Here is a 17,439-nt window from a genome sequence, read left to right as displayed (position 1 = left end):
AGGATGGATCTCCTTGCTTCACGCAGGAATCCCCAATCTTCCATTTACAAGTGGCAGCTGTCACCTGTTACAATTAATGATCGGGTGACAGCTGCTGCTTTTATCAGTTCCATAAGTCACCTGCACTCCATACAGAGTTGCAACCTTGTAAAAATAGTGGTGCTTGTAGTGATGTCACAGATGGTGCCGTGCAAGACTTCGGATTGAAGATAAGACACACATGTAATATTCACAACAAATCTTATTTACATTTATTGAATCGTCACATCATGTCACAAATACCAACGTGATGTCACGTGATGTGAGGGTTCAATAAATGTAAAGAAGATTTGTTGTGAATATTACGTGTGCTGGTAAATATCCTATCTTCACTCTGAAGCTGCTGCATTTAAATGCCAGCACACCACATTTAATCTTTGGATTGTATGGATTTATCAACAAGTGTTCACATATGGCCAGACATGAGGAAAAAAAAAGCCATTATACTTGATAAATACTTTATTGCCACCCTCTCTAAACCTGATGCTTTAGGCAGTGGCCAACAAGTGTGTTTTGGAAGGCTGAGCCCTGGTCAGACCACACAGATGCATGCTTCTGGCAGGAAGGGATCTATTAACTTGCCCATATCAGCAAAGTGGCATATTTTGGTAGTAAAAAGAATGCTAGAAGTAGTATGATGTAAGCCTAAGTTATGGTCTATTTTTTTTTAGCAAAAGCAAAGGAAGCCCCAAGCTTTCCAAATGATAGCTACAATACCTGAACAAAAATTAGTCCTATATAATGTATTTTGAATGTATAATTTTACCATTTTAAGCATATTATATATGCAGTTAAATGCTTCAGAATTTGCTAGCTTTTTTATTTCTCTTCAGAAATGATTATTAATGAAGCAATAGATAGAGCGTGACCCATTTTCATTAATCACAATAATTAAAAAGCACAGGACTGCACATTTTAATTTTAATTTGTATGTAGCCCACTTTAAAATAATCAATGTATTTTTTTTTCCCAAGATGAGCCTTAGGCACACGTTAAATAATCCCCGAAGTAAACTCTTTAAGTATGCAAGACTGCAAAGTTATCATCATCATATATCATAATCTGATCCTTTTAATTACTACTTTGTTATTAATTATGTAAAGTGAGCCATTAAATATCTACACAAGTATTATAGACAAAGGCACAGATTCGTGCTCTTTTTTCTTTGCGCACTAAAATAACTTCAAAGTTCTTTTACTCTAGGGAATTAACCCATTTGTCACCAAAAGGCTTTGATGGTATCCTTAAAATACTGTATAGGAGCAATAATTAATGTCATCATTAGTATTAGCATTTTGCGTACACATATCAAAATGTATATTTAGGTCATTTATTTTTTGTAAAATGCAATTTCTATTTAATTTAATATAAGAATCTAGTATTTGTTGTTAAAAATGATTACAAAAACTTTCTTTCAGAGAGTTTTTGGAGTCTATTTATAAAAAAATTGCATAGCTTATTCGTGAAGCAAAACTGCATGTAAATTAGTTCTGTGCTAGTTAACCATCTGTTTTAAGAATGGGGCAAAAATGAATGTACGTATAATTTATTTTCTGGTTGAATGTTTTTCAATGGTTATATTCAAGCAGAACAGAGTGGAGGGGGAAATACCACATTTTGGCCTCTACATGGAGCTGAGGATCATAGGAAATACTTGTTATGTAAAATGTTACAGTTCTAAAGACCGCTAGAGAGATTGAACATATAAATGTCACTACTGATACTATGGGGATAGCAATGGTTTCAATTATATGCTTATCATCTCCAGCGTTCTTCAGGGCTTATACATCTGTCTTTAGTTTTAAAAGCAGAGTGGAGAGGAACCAATTTGTATGGTTTGCTGCTACATTCAGACGTGGACAGTGTTCTTTTCTTGGAAAGCTTTATTTTTGTCATGCATGAACACAGAGCTGATGTGACTTAAGCATTATGTCTTGTCAGTATGCATTTTAGCAAATTCCAGTCTGGATTTTTTATGTTTTTCCTTCAACCGTGGGATTCTGGATCTTCTTCCTTTAAGCCCATTGTTGCTCCAAAAGCAATAGATGGTCTGATCAGATGCTGATTTACCTTGACCTTGGAGTTTAGCTTGCATCTCTTTGGAAGTTTCCCTTAGCTGTTTGTCTGCCATTTCCACTATCCTTCTGTTCAAACTGGGATCAGTTTTCCCCTTGCAGACATATTTGTAACTGTAGTTACAAGAACAACTGCTTGGAGATGGTCTTATAGCCTTTACCTTTGACATGCCGGCCTATATTTTTTTTCTGATCCCCTATGGCAACCCTATCCTTTGCTTTTTCTGATCCTTGCTTAGTGTGGAGCACTATTTATTCTACTTAACCAAACCCCTTTAAGCCAAATCCAATATTAAGTGTCATGTAGACCACACCCACTCTTTGATGCTTTGCGCAATGTCCATTTTTTTTCTGAGACGGCGGGCCCAATTTATGATCTTGCACACATGCCCACTACATTTCTCACTTGTTTTGCCTGATGAAGGGGATCCTATGTGACCCTGAAACGTTGCACTGTGTACCATGCTACTTTGTTTGCATGTACATCAATAAATAGACGGATTCTATCTGCTGTTGGAGTGCCGGTGTCGTGTCCATATTCTTTTGTTTTCCACTACATTCCCATTCCCCTGAGTGAAATCCATACTTTTAAGTTGTAAGAGGTGAGGAAATACCCTTCAATGGGAAAACTTGCTCTAGTGACAACAGTCTAAGATGGAAATTCCATTCACTTTGGAGATATTTTCCCCTGCTTTCTGTTGTGTTTACAGAACAGAATGTGAAGGGAACTCTCCCTAGCTTGACACAACAAATACCTGAGAGACATTTTAACACTGCCCTACTCTATCTAAACCAAACATTTTTTTGCCTTTCTATACACTTTAAAGCCCCACTGGGCACCAGAAAATAATACATTGGAGAGGGGCCTCCTCACACAAAAAGGGTTATATGCTTGTTAATTCTAGGAGCAGAAGAATAAGCTGTAATGCTTACCTTAGTCTTGGTTCCAGCAGGCTTCCTACATTGTGTGCGACTTGCCCTCCAAAGCCTCAGGCACTCCAGCCAGTTGTGGCCATCACGTTTAATGCAGGACTAATAGTCCTAAATGTACTTGAAGGCAGCCAGAACCTGTCCACAACCTGGAGCATTGAGGAGAATAGGTGTGCGCCGGATACCTGCCACACTGATTAATAAGGTAAGTATTATAACTTATTCCTCTAGGTCTCTAATTCTGCTTTAAGTTTACTTAGGCAGACAACAGACCCCTTACTTGGGCTTACTTTAGGGCTCAAGGAAAGGGTGGTGCTAACGGAAATGTTAAAGTGAAAGTGTACTAGAAATCCCTATTGGAGTACCATATTCAGATCATGCAGCCAAATTACAGTCAAGGACTGGCCAGAGACCCCACAATTGCCTTGCTCTCCATCATTCCTGGGTGCTTCAAGGCTACAAAGAAAGGCTGATTCCCCCTCTCCACGGGAAGAGCTTTGATCGCTAGGCATTGGAGATTGACAACCGTTCTTCACATTTGAGAGTGGGTTACTAAACTCAACTATATTATGGGAAAGGAGAAACTAATAGCTCATGTACAGGGCCGATACTTAAGCTCTGTGGTGACATGGAGCACTTGGATAGACTTTTCTAACTCCCCACAACAATCACCCTATGACTTAAACACTATCATAATTATATTAATTCTGGCAAGTTAGGTCGACCCTGGCCAGTTCTCCCTTCCTTTACCTTCCCCTCTAAATATTTGTACCTGTATGTTGTCTCTTTGTTTGTTTGTGGTGCGTGCTGGAGGTAATTATCAGCCCATCCAGGTTAAGCTTTGTAAATGCTTAATGCACATGCATATGCTGAGGTGATCTTATTGAATTTATAGTCCAAGTGTGTTTTGTACCATATGATGTATTTGTTCTGATAGTTTTGCTGTAATCCTTATGAGATAGGGGGACCTGGTCCCTCCCCAGTGGACACTTCTGTGCATTTCTTTTAAAAACGTAATAGTCTTCAATCTTTACCAAAAAAAAAGTATACTAGAAATCTCTTCATTGATCTGAGGATTGTAACATTAAGTAATATTTGTTGTTATGGGTTATCATACCATCTTGTGTAAACCATCTTTTGAAGTCTAAAATGTGAATGTTCTACCCACTTTGTATTACTGAGCTTTCATATTGAAGTTCTTAACTTTATCTGGCTTAGTCCCTCCACTTCTTCTTTATTTGCGATTTGTTATTTACTGTTATCTCATATTGTAAAAAAGGTATTTACAATATTTGCTTTTCATTTTAGGAGCATTCCTGATCCCATACGCCATTATGGCTCTTTTTGGAGGTGTCCCACTTTTCTACATGGAGTTGGCTCTAGGACAGTTTCATAGAAATGGTGCTATATCCATATGGAAGCGCATATGCCCTATTTTTAAAGGTAACTTTCACTTATTACAAATATTTTGGAGCTTAATACAAAAAGCAGGGCCATGTTTTAAAACATGCATAAAAATAAACATGTACTCCAAGGTACCATAGTGAGCAAAGTGGAAGAGCAGCCAGAGAAACATAAATCATTTATGTGGAATGAAGCAATCTCTATGTGCTAACTCTATAGCCCCAGTATATTAGATAGTTTGCTATACATCCAAAGTGAAAAGCAAAGAAATTTAGACTTCAGATAAAAACAAGTACACTTAAATGCACATAAACTGAAAATAGTTTTTGCTTTGTTTAAGTCAGGGCAGGATTGTTCACTTAGTGACACAGCTTCAGAAAACATTTTAGTTCCTGGGGACCAGAGCAATTTTGCAATTTTTGTTATGTGTTTGTTTAACCATCATTTCTATGTTCCTCGTTCATTGCACCTACACATATTATATACTGTTTTTTAAAGAACAAAGGGGGCTTTAATTTGATGTGACATTTGCATATATAAATTCTTCTTTTTTTATAAGAAATACAAAAAATGAGAAAAAAAACCACACATTTTTCACAGTATTGGCAATAATAATGTGTACATAATTAGTGTAGCTAACATGAAGTATTTCATAATAAATTATTTTATTTGTCCTGATTTATAGGGTATATCATATGTCTGGGATTTAAGTTTATTTTGGGAATTATCGGTACACAAAATACAAGGAGTGAAATACAATTTTAGTGTGGAGCGCCCGACTCAAGTGGTTTGCATGCCCTGTCTGCCATACCCTAGATACACCGCTGCCCCTTGGTGCCCCAAGCATGTGCTTGTTTTGCTTAATGGTTAATCCAGCCCTGGATAGCGTTGGGAATAATGAAAACATCATTTTTTTCTTTGCTGTTGTGGTCTCCCAAAGGGGGAATTTTGCTTAATTTCTTGCCCTAAATACACAACAGGAAGTAGGAGGAAATCCATCCAAAAGGTGGGTAAATCCACTTTTAGCTGCCACAGGAACAAGAGGCACCATGAAAGGTTTCCATGCTTTACCTTGTGTTCTGGTGACAACCGTCATTTTAGATTTCCCATCACAATGATACCCTGGACACATAGAGGTGGTGCATTTTTCCATCTGGGACACAGACTGTCAAAAATACCTGACAGTGGATCTTACCCTTTCCCAATATATACAAAACAAAAAATATGCTTTTGCGTACGATATAAAAATATGATTTGGTTTGGTTGTTTTTTGCAAAATTTCTTATATTATAGGCAGTACTGGCTAAGTTTTACTTAGACCTCTGGTATAGCTATGTGCTGACATAGCGGTTAGATGAGAAAAACCTCATTGTATTCAGGGCTGGCAGGGGGGCAAATTGAGCAAGCATCATATTGCAACTCACTAAATCTAGTCATACACGGTCAGAATTGCCTTCCAACTTTAATACAAAATTCTAAAAAAATTATTAATCAGAGCATTTGAAGATGGCATCATTGAGTCACCTCATTTACTGTGAAAGGCCTTAAAAACTTCAACCAGACGTATTAAAGATGTATCCATAGTTGCTTATAAAATCAGTGAAAGAATAATGCAAAGAATATTGTAATATATGTAATATATTGTATATGTAATTATATTGCATATTTAGAAGTATATTTATATGAACACCTTTCGCCTTCACTAGTAGCTGAGCTCAACTTTAGTAAACCAGGCCCCTAAAAAAAATGATATGATTACAATAGAATATCTATGGAAAAAAAAGAATTGCTGAATGTGTTTTGAGGCATATCATGTTTTTTCGACTGTAATTAATGCTGCATAAGAGGTTTGTTTTTTGCAATATACTTGGATATCTAAATTTTTGATGATTCTTTTTCTCTAGGCATTGGATTTGCTATATGCATCATTGGATTGTATGTGTCTTTCTACTACAACACCATCATTGCCTGGGCTTTATACTATTTTTACTCCTCTTTTTCCACAACTCTGCCATGGACTAGTTGTGACAATCCTTGGAATACAGAAAACTGCACTAACTACTTTGGAAAGAGTAACATCTCTTGGAATAATTTTTCCAGATCCCCAGCTGAAGAGTTTTATACGTAAGTGCATGTAAGTGGATTCAACGTAGGTGGTCCAGAACATATAAAACTGCAGTGTTCAGACATTGGGGGTCTGTAATGTTTTACTTATCTCAGTGAAGCTGTATTTCCTTCAAACATACAATTATGTGGTAGATCATTTTTTAAAATGGCACTTCCACACACGTGACTGGGTGTTTGAAGTAAACAGAGATTCACTTGGTGGAAAAAAGGACTGCTACTTTGTAGTAGGACTTAATACAAATTATTATACAGGATTTATATAGCCCCAACAGTTTTCGCAGCACTTTACAATATAAGGAAGACATTACAATTACAATACTATTCAAGACAAGATGGTTAGGAGGTCCCTCCCTTACAATTTAAACTTCACGTTGCCTGTAAGAGTGTTCAGCGGTATGTGTACAAACATTGACAAAATATCTGGCTCTCAACCATATGCAAATCTAAACCTGAAAAAAGTTTTGGTTGGAGTTTCACTTTAAATTTATGGTTAAATCTTACAGTAATGAGCCAGATAAAAAACAAACAAACCTATTGTTATACGTTTTACCAGTTGTCACTGCTGCATGGCAGGGAGTTCAGGTAAGAAAGCCACATTCTAAGATTAGACACATCAATATAATTAAGTGATTTATACAATATTACAGGCGCGTATCAAACTTAAAGGCTGGGTTCATACTGTTGGAGTGTGCTAACACATATACCTTGATGTGTGTTTTCTGCGCGTTATAGTGCATTGTGGTAAGGCAGCCCATTAATTTAATGGTGCATGTAATATTTTTCAGAATGGAGTACACCACAATGCACTGTTGTGTATTACCATGGGTTGTGGTGTACTATAGCGAATGTGCATTGGACGTGCATAACATGTTGGAGTGCTATTAAGAATCAATGGCATTGCAGTGCACCAACATAAAAAAATGCAAATTTTCACACATTGCGGTAGCACACATGCTAACGTGTATGTTACAGCAAAGTAGCAGTGTCGACCCAGCCTAACCCAGTGCACAGGAGTAGGGCTGCAACCAACTAGTCGATTCATCGATAATAATCGATTATGAGAATAGTTGTCAACTATTCTCATTATCGATTATTTAGTTGGATCCCCTAGCTCTCTCCTCCATGCTGGTAGGAGGGCACAGCAAGCAGTGGGTGGGTGCAATAGCCAGCCTGCTTTGACTTTTGCAATTTGAAGTGGCCAACAGCGGGCTCACTATTGCAACAGCCCACTACCTGCTGTATTTACTTTCAGCTACCATTTGCGGAATATTGCCACTGGAAGCCATCATTCCCTGTCATATGCTTACAATACAATTATTAAAAAAGGGGAAAAAAAAGTAATTTTCGGTTTCAGCCCGACACATTCTTCTGCGGGAGGTGCTTTGCAGTGCCATTCATTTTAATGGCACCCCAAATGCGCCTCCCACCCTTAGTGTTATCACCCGCACTGGAACGCACTGGATCACCCGCACCGCACTGGAGCGCACGGTACCGCACGGTACCGCAATAATGTGCGTTCCAGTGCAGTGCAATTGCAAAAAAATTGTGCATTTTTTGTTTTTACTAATGTAATTATTGATGTGGCTTTAACATGTGTATACTTTCTTTTCTTTTTTTTATTCTTGTATTATATATTCAGATTTGCAAAGTTATAATTAAATGAGGATCTGTATTCAAAGTCCTCTGCCTATCAAGTCAATAACTTTTAAATGTATATCTAAAAGAAAAAAAAAGTAAAAAAAGTCTATAGCTGGTCATACACTAGTAGACTGCCCCCTTCTTTTTGTCACCGAACGCAGTCACTCCAGAGAACGCAGTTGTAGACAGTTTGTCATGTTATTCTTGCAAATTGCTGGTCTCACCTTTGTTTGTCTGCTTTGTTGCAGGAGGCATGTGTTGGGTATACATGAGTCAGATGGTTTGGACCACGTTGGTGGCTTGCGGTGGCAGCTGCTTATCTGTTTGTTCCTCATCTTTACTATAGTTTACTTTAGTTTGTGGAAAGGAGTGAAAACATCAGGAAAGGTAATGAAAAGGAATGCTGCCATTTACTTCCCAAAGCAGGGGGGAGACTAGGGCTTTGGTAATCGATTGCAGAGAAACCAGGGGACACAATTTCAAATTGTGAAAGAGTAAAACTGAGAATGAGAGCTTACAAGGTCTGTACACTACATCAGCAAGTGAATGCAATTCTTACATTCTTGAAAAAGTAGCATGCTACAGAAGCACTGAATAATAACAATAACAATGATAACAATCAATGTAATATGGCAATTCTGGGGTGTGGCCTGATTCTTTTTAAACTTCTTTCTTTGGTGTAATTACAAACTTTGCAGGGCACAAAAATCCATATTGGGCTTATGCCATGCACTTGAAGGAAAGTATCAAAGGGAACTGACAAAATGACACAGATCTTTTGAATCCGGCACCAGCAAGTGGGCCCTCCTTAACAAAACATAGGCATAATTTATTCTGCTTGCCAGTATTAATAAGGTGTCCCAAATGTATGAATGCTGAACTTGGAGCATGCATATACCTGTCAGCATATTAAGTTTGATTTGGATCTATAGCACTTCAACAGCCTTATACATTGTCCTAATATTATATGCTCTTATTACATCACATAACAATCAGGCTATTTTTAAAAAAAAAGTTCTGATATTATAGATGGAACTTTAAAGACTCCATACAGTTACTAAATACGCAATCTAGATGCAAACGTGGCTTTTATCTTGGATAGGAAGTGGCTGGCAAGCTGAGAACTGAAAAGTAATCCTCATGTTTGTGCCACAGAAAAATACTGCTATGAAGAGTGTGAACCAAAGAGCAATGGTCCTGTAAAATGTCAGTTCTCCAGTCACACCCAGGGCTTTGCATTCCAGGTGGTATGGGTGACAGCAACTCTTCCCTACGTGGTCCTTTTCATACTCCTGATTCGAGGTGCCACACTGCCTGGAGCTTGGAGAGGAATCCTGTTCTACCTGAGGCCCAACTGGGAGAAGCTGATTGACACTGGGGTGAGTAACACTGCTGTGCTTTGCTAGACCTACATTTTTACTATATACAGAAATCTAATCTTCTGATTAGGACATTCAGTAAAAGAGTCAATTGCAGCCCACCACAGCAATATGGATTTCTTCTGATGTGCTTAAGATTTGACTATATGGTGTAAAGCTCCTTAATAGTCATATAATATAACTAGCATTTTTGAATGTTTGGTTCCTTTAACCACTTGAAGACCGCGGTGTTAAACCCGCTTCCTGGCCAGATAATTTTTCAATATTCAGCGCTGCAGTACTTTGACTGACATTCATTCCGTCATGCAACGCTGTACTGAAATTAATTTTATATCATTTTTTGGGGACACACAGAGCTTTCTTTTGGTGGTATTTAATTACCACTGGGGTGTTTTATTTTTTACTATATAACAAAAAAAATAATGGAAAAAGAAAAAGGCTATTTTCCCTTTATTATGTTATGAAACATTTATTATTACCAGATTGATTAAAGGACCATATAACAGAATATACAGTATATTAGAAAATAAGAGTGTAAGTGATATGCCTGTATAGAGGTTTGTAAAATAAATCTTTGAGCTTGTGAGTACAATCGTGGAGAGAAAAATGTGTGGATACCAGACAGATGAACTTTGCTAAAGCATTTAACATAGGTTATAGTTACATTAGTCAGGCTTAAATAAAGGCACGTGTCCATCAAGTTGAACCAAAAAACAAAAATGAATAAACTAAAAACCTGCATATAAACCCACAGGGAATCCAGAGGAAGACAAAAAAATCTTTATAAAGCATGGTGCAATTTTATCCAACAATTGCTTACTGCTCCTCTATGGCAAGATGATATTTCATGGATCAACAATCTACAGTGTTCTTTCTTATCATTCTTCAAATTTTGTGGCACACAATAATGAGATCTTCCATTGTCAGATTCGAGTTACCAAGTCACAATTAAACACTCCAGGCACAGAGTACTCCTAGTGCAGAGTAGATTATACTCACCTCTCCTGGATGCATACAAGCGTAAAGCAAATTGCAAGAAGGACAGGGGATGATCCCAGTGGATGTCGCAGACTGGGCTTCGGTAGGCTGATACTCATGTTTGGCCAGTCAAAGTTCCAGGGTTGCATCCAAAGTGTAATTATAAATGTTAATATAATCATATATAACATAAATATATAATATAATGCTAATGATATCTCTGAACTATGGGGCTGTTCCCCTGGTTTGTCCAGTCACAGAACTTAAATATTACTTTTCAGGTTTATTTAAATAAGATGATGGGATACATTTTTTGAATGTGTGGTAAAACATATATTTCAATTTTAATTGTACTGTACATGGTTCATGTCTGAGTGTCCTACCCCAGGACCAAAATACATGAGTGATTGCAATAATGGTACACATTCAAGTGTCCATACCAAATATTAACTCCATCTGCTTAAAGGAGAACTATGGGGTTAGGGCTTTTGCCCATAGTTCTGAGACGCCGCAGCTGAAGCGGATCCCGACAATTATGTCTGGATGCGCCCAGCTGCGTGAGTGACATAGAGGCCTATCTAGAGGCAGAACCAGCTGTACCCGCCCCCTTCCCCGACCGTTCCGCCAGTCAGAGCTGGAGGATCGGAGCGGGGAGGGGGGAATGCAGTCCCTCCCCTGTCACGGCAGAGAGCCGTGACAGGATCGAGAAGTGAGCGAACGCCGTTATGTGTTCGCTCACTTCCCGATCTACTGCGCCGACCTGTGACAGTCTCATTGTCACAGGTCGGCTAGAACTATGAGGGGAGTGAAAAGCACTCACCTCATAGTTCTCCTTTAAGGAGTTGGCATGCCTGCTGGGTGCGCCATGGAGCAGCCTTCTGACTGTGGCTGGAGTTTGTGTTATAGAGTTATGGGACTTGCTACGGTGATAGACTTTCAGCTGGCATCTTAAATGGTCTGTTCTAAACTTCGCCATGGAAGGATTACACAGTATTGAAAGCACATCAAGCCTAGCTATGATAGAGTAGATACACTAGTCATAAATAAAATAAAAAAATATCTCTACATTTTCTGAGCTTGAAAGACCTACATCCAAAACTACTGGATTTTTTTCTAAATTTTCACTATAGATAAAAAATGGCCTGTGGTGATAATATTTTAGTTATTTTTCTATTTTATTAGTGCAGCTTGTTATAGTTGAAAAGCATTAACATAAGTTCTTATTAACACGTCCTCCCACCACCACATATACACAACTTTTGATCTAGAATGATAGTTGATCTTTGTATATATACTGTACATTTGCTATATTTGCTGCATGTAGGCTCAAAATAAAATGAAAATAACCCTATATAATCATAAAATGACACAAGAAACTCGTGGCACTAGCGTTTCATCCATCATCTGCCCATGCACCAGCAGCTGGTTTAACATCACAGACATGATCATGTTTGCAGACAGGAGTAGATCACAGATGTGAATAGGTAAACATCACCTTGTTATGTTTCATGTCAAAAGAGACACTGGCAGAGCAAGCCCTTGGAAATGTAAATGTTTCATTCAATTACACATCTCATTTTCTCCAATATTGTATTAATGTTGCCTCTTCTGTATTTTGCAAAGCATTGTTCATAATAGACTTCCTGTTTATAATTACAGACCAGAGACTTTTACAAAATCTGAAATTCAATTGCTTTCATACTTTTTAATTATAATATTAAATAACATAATGCTAGGATCTAAGTCTTGGGTGAGGTGTCTCATTTTCCAACTAAGCCTAATGCTCAGTTGAAAATAAAGTGACCCTACTTTTTCATGAGTGTCTACTTTTTAATTGTACAAATTTACCCATTTTAAGTTCTATAATTATTTGTGCAGCTCTTACAGGTCAGCTGACTTTCATTTTCCATAATAGGTGCTTTAAAGCTTTAGTCTTTAATATATTAGTCCTATGCATAGCCATTATCTAAAGGGCACCTGTGGGATTTTGGCAGCATGGTGCTCTTAATAAAATTGTAACAGGAAGCAGGAAAAATGCAGAAAAAGTTTGATACTTGTTTAGCCTAAAATTAAAAACAGCATTTTGTGACCCTCATGCCCTATTTAGCGCATAATGTACCAGCAGGACATAGGAGCTGTAAAAGGCAGCATTCAAGATGCAATGTAATAGAAAACTGCTTGAAAATTTCTAGTTTCACCCGATCAACATTTCCCCCAGTTAGGTACAAAATGCACTTACTGCTATTACATACAAGCATTTCATCTGCAGGTACTTGTGTTCTCCATGTCTGCCTCTTTTGTAGCCTGCTCTTACAAATAATTTGTAAATGGCTTCTCGTTTGACTTTAAAGAACAGTATTTTGTTAAATATCGAACAAGCTCTTTTGTTCCTACGTGAATGTTGGAAGTGGTGTATTCACAAACAAAAAAAGAATCCCATATGCAATCTAGAATAAACTCCAAGTTCATTGCTAGACTACACCTGGGGCAGCCAAACAATGAACTGATTCCACTCTAAAAAAAAAAACCCATCCTTTCTTTATTAGAAAATAATGCAGCTCTTCTCTTCTTTTACAGGTCTGGGTGGATGCTGCAGCACAGATATTCTTCTCTCTAGGACCAGGGTTTGGAGTTCTTTTAGCACTTGCAAGCTACAATCCATTTAACAACAACTGTTACAGGTAAACCTGCTTTAAATCTGGACTATTGTGAAATATATAATAATCATATATCATATATCCCTTGTACAAGCCGTATAATGTCCCATTGCAAGATTGGATCTTGCTAGTAAAGAAAGTGAAGAGGCCCTGTCAATTAAAAAAAAAAAAAACTATTGGTGTCAGCATTCTACTGTGCTTGGAAGTTGACTCTGGAGGCTGATATCTCTGTGAGATATTTTAGTTAGAGTCATGCACATATTGTTCTAGCTGGTGACATCACTTACAGTGATGACATTTGTTGTAAAGGATAACTAAACTTGTGTGTTGGCTGCATTAGTTTTCTGTTTTTAGGCTAAAAACATTATCAGCAAGTACAGAAACGCCTGCTGATCTAGCCAGAAAAGCAATGTCCATGTCTCTTCCTGTAAGCTGAACTGGAAGCATAAAACAATCTTCTGTGAACTACTAATCTCCCCACCCTAATGTAATGAACTTGAACAAAGGCAGACATATCTAAAGTCCAGGCTGGGTGGCAACTATAACTCTCCATAGATTCCGTGGAGGTGTGAGCGCAGCCACCCACTAATAGGAAGTAAATTATTCACAGGATTACCAGGTGAAAAAAAAGAGGCAAAAAATGAAGAACCCCACAACAAATTCAGCCACCTCATTTAAGAACTGATATAATATATCAATTTTTGCACTTGGGTTTAAATACACTTTGTTTCCCTGGTCTTTACTGTGCAGGCAGTGGAACCAGTCTGCACCGTATTCCAGAAAACAGACAGGTTCTAACTTCATGCATACACAGTACACTAGGCCTTTTGTATTCATAGGTTTTTTACAAATCAACATTTCCTCTGTAATTTTCAAAGCATAACTAACCTCTGCACTGATTGCATAAAATTGTCTAGTATTCCATTAAATAGCAGTTTTACTTACCTTATCGCTCACTCCTCCAGCAGCTGGCGCTCTCCTATTCTCTCCGACGATCAAGGTTGTAGCCAGACCTTGAAATCCTCGATTATAATGCAGCACTGTTGGTCCTGCATTGTACATGATGATGTCAGAGTGGCTGGGACTGATGGCATAGCGTAAGGAAGTAAAACTGCTTTTTAACCACAGTCCAGCGGCTGTACCTAAACAGCCGGACGGGAGCCTTGTAGATGCGGGTGGGCATTTTAAGACATCCTTCCCCGTCCCCACCAGTGCGCACACGAGTGGGAAAACTACCCTAAATGTAAACAGCCAGTGATGGCCGTGTAAATACAAGTGTTGCGGCGGCTATAACAGGGACGTGTGGTCAGGGGAGGCAGGGCCTCACCTAGTATTATGAAGAAAAAAGGTGTCAGCTTCAAGTCTGAAGTTGACAGCTTTTTCTCCATTCAGAGTGGTTTCTAACAGGTTACACAGTAACAGCCAAGCAAATACCGGTGCCGCCGGTTACGAGGGGATGGCCAATTGGGACGTTTTAGTGGAAACACAGATGAGGCAGCTCCCACCGGTCAAAATGACCTCCGATCTGGGAAATACAAAGAAAAACAGAGCGCCACCATCGTGTAAAAGATCATTTATTCAAACGGCAACCCAGCTCGACCGTTCGAACTCACAGGGGCAGAGGACGTTTGATTGTTTTCATTCTGTGAGACTCCCGCTGCCAGTGATTCCCATTGCATCATCTTACATGCTTTTATTGATCGATCCTTCTTGTGAGTACATTTTCAGCTGTGTTGCCGTTTGAATAAATGATCTTTTACACGATGGAGGCGCTCTGTTTTTCTTTGTATTTCCCAGGTTACACAGTAGGGAAAGCCTCCCCGCTGTGTAACCTGCCATGGATGGAGCACTGCCTGTTAATTACAGGCAACGCTGCATCCGGCTTTTGACAGGTAGTTAGGTTACACAGCAGCGGGCTTCCCCACTGCTTGTGTAACCTAACCTAGTGAGGCAAGAGCTGTCAGAGCCTCTACTCTGTGTTAGAGGCGTGAGCTGTGGATGGCTTGGACCAATGGCAAAGCGCCATTGGTCCAAGCTGTCTAATCAAAAACACTACAAAAAACCAATGAGGACATCGATCTCGATGCCTCACCTGTGACTCACCAGTGATGAGCAAGTCAGGGACACGGAGGCCCCTCCCTGTCTCCTCCCCACACCGCTTGTTTACCAAGCTGGGGGTGGGGCTTCATTGGGATGGGGCGGAGCTTCCGCTGGATGGGGCAGAGCTTCAGCGGGCTGGGGGATGTCTCACCCAGCACAGAAGGCACGGCACGTCACTGGGCCATAGAGCAGTTGGATCTGTTGTATTTTGTACGGGAAAAAACAAAGGCAGAAAACGAAGCGCCATGACCTAGCGCAATGACTAAGGTGGGATGAGGCGCGGGGTTTGTGGTATTGAACTCACCTGTACAGGGATGAGCACTTGCTTCAACATGCAGATGAGGAGGAGAGCATGATGCAATGATGTGGAGCGACAAGGCCGTATCCTTCCTTACTGGGCTGCAGCGTGATGGACCAAGGTACAATGGACGGAAAAGGAATGATAAAGGTGATGAGGCTGCAGGATTACCACAGGCAAAAAATTACTTCTGTAACTCAGGGTTGGTGAAGGTGTGATGTCAACGACGGAGGTGCGATGAGGAGCTGGTGGTGGTTCAGCAAGCGGTGTCCTGGTCTGGTCTTTGCAGAGATCCTGGTAGATGATCCTGATGACAGGAACGTTGGTGGAAGAGGAGGGGAGGCTGGCGTCTCCTCTGGTGGGCACCAGGCTGGAGGAGGCTCGTGTGGTGGTACTGCGAGACCCGTAGGTGTGGTGTCCTCGTTGCTAGGAGATGGAGGGGCTGATGGGCAGAGGAGCTGCCGTGGAGTTGTAGCGCTCGACTGCTCAAGAATTTCCGTCTGTCCATGTGCGGGCTGAGCTTCCTGTGTTGGGCGGAGGAGCTGTCAGGACACGGGCTTCCACTCAACAGTGCAGAGGAGCTGAGTCTGCCGGGAGCAAGTGGGTACTGTGCTGAGCGCCGCTGGTGGTCATCAGGCGCTGGTGTAGGATAGAAGGCAGAGCGTGGTGTGCGGGAAAAGCTGGCCGCACGAATGTGACAGCAGGGAGAAGGAGTGTCAAACACTCAATGTCTGGTTGAACTGGGACTGGCGATGTCCGATGAAACTAAGACTGGCGACGCGTTTTGAAGAGTAAATCTTCTTTCTCAAGCCGGTGTATTTTGTGCGGGTTTGCGCAAACCCCCCCCCGTCACCGTCATTCCGGCTGTGCCAGGTGCGGGCTGGGACAGGCATGACGGCTCTCTCACCGGAGATAAGAGGGAGGTCAGTACACGATCCCCCTCCGATCTCCTCTCCGGTGTCAGAATGCAGGTAATGATATATATTACATCACTTCCGCATTCAGCTGTCATTCCCAGTTACAGAAGCCAGAGAGAAGCTGGTGAAGCGGATCTCTGCTTCAGCAGCTTCTGTGGGGTCCCTAGGTGATATTAAGGGTCTTGGAGACCCCTGATGCCTCCATTAAGAGTACTTGTCACGTAAATTGGCTATCACGTAGGGGGCGTCTTAGTCCCTTATGTGATAGCAATAAAGTTAATTGTAAAAAAAAAAACTAAAGAACCATGAAAAAAATACAATCGCATCTAAAAAAAATTTTTAAAAACACTCCAAAAAAAAGTTAATCTCTGTGCCCCTACATACGCAAACATGTGTCAGGTGTGCCTACGTACAAACACAACGATTGTGCCCATTGTGCTGCACATGTTACATATCACCATGAACGTCAGTGATATGTAAGTCATAATTCTAGGGCCATCAATCACTGATAACACTAAACTCATGAGCAGTAAAAGCTTTTGAAGCGTCGCCTATGGCCAATTTTGGTTGTGGTAGTTTTTTGCGATTTTGCGGTTGCGCGTAAATTTAAGGCTTGACATGTTTGGTGTCTATTACCCGGCGTTATATTTTACCAAAAAATTGAGGTTGATAATAAATGTTTCATAACATAACATAGGGCAGTGATGGCGAACCTTTTTGAACCCGAGTGCCCAAACTGCGACGCAAAATCAATTTATTTATCTCAAAGTGCCAGCGCTGAAACTAAGTTTAGTATTGCAGTTTGGGCGCTCTGGTTTAAGAAACGTTCAACATCACTGCCTTACGGCCTTTTACGGCTCTCACGGGGGACCCGAACGTCCCGGATCGCCTCTGTAG

At 40.1% G+C, this 17,439-nt stretch overlaps 1 protein-coding gene across 1 annotated transcript in view; it reads left to right on the top strand.

Annotated features, from left to right (window-relative positions):
• Positions 1-17,439, top strand: part of LOC108790426 (sodium-dependent serotonin transporter-like) — a 49,388-nt gene that overhangs the window by 12,901 nt on the left and 19,048 nt on the right. The window contains exons 2-6 of the mRNA XM_018560684.1: positions 4,353-4,487; positions 6,353-6,572; positions 8,462-8,600; positions 9,458-9,592; positions 13,148-13,251. Coding sequence (XP_018416186.1) covers positions 4,353-4,487; positions 6,353-6,572; positions 8,462-8,600; positions 9,458-9,592; positions 13,148-13,251 — 733 coding nt within the window. The remainder of the gene's footprint in view (positions 1-4,352; positions 4,488-6,352; positions 6,573-8,461; positions 8,601-9,457; positions 9,593-13,147; positions 13,252-17,439) is intronic.

This window comes from Nanorana parkeri, unplaced genomic scaffold, assembly GCF_000935625.1.
Source record: "Nanorana parkeri isolate BGI_ZX_2015 unplaced genomic scaffold, ASM93562v1 scaffold18, whole genome shotgun sequence".
Lineage (NCBI taxonomy): Eukaryota > Metazoa > Chordata > Amphibia > Anura > Dicroglossidae > Nanorana > Nanorana parkeri.
This window is presented reverse-complemented; position numbering and strand designations above follow the sequence as displayed.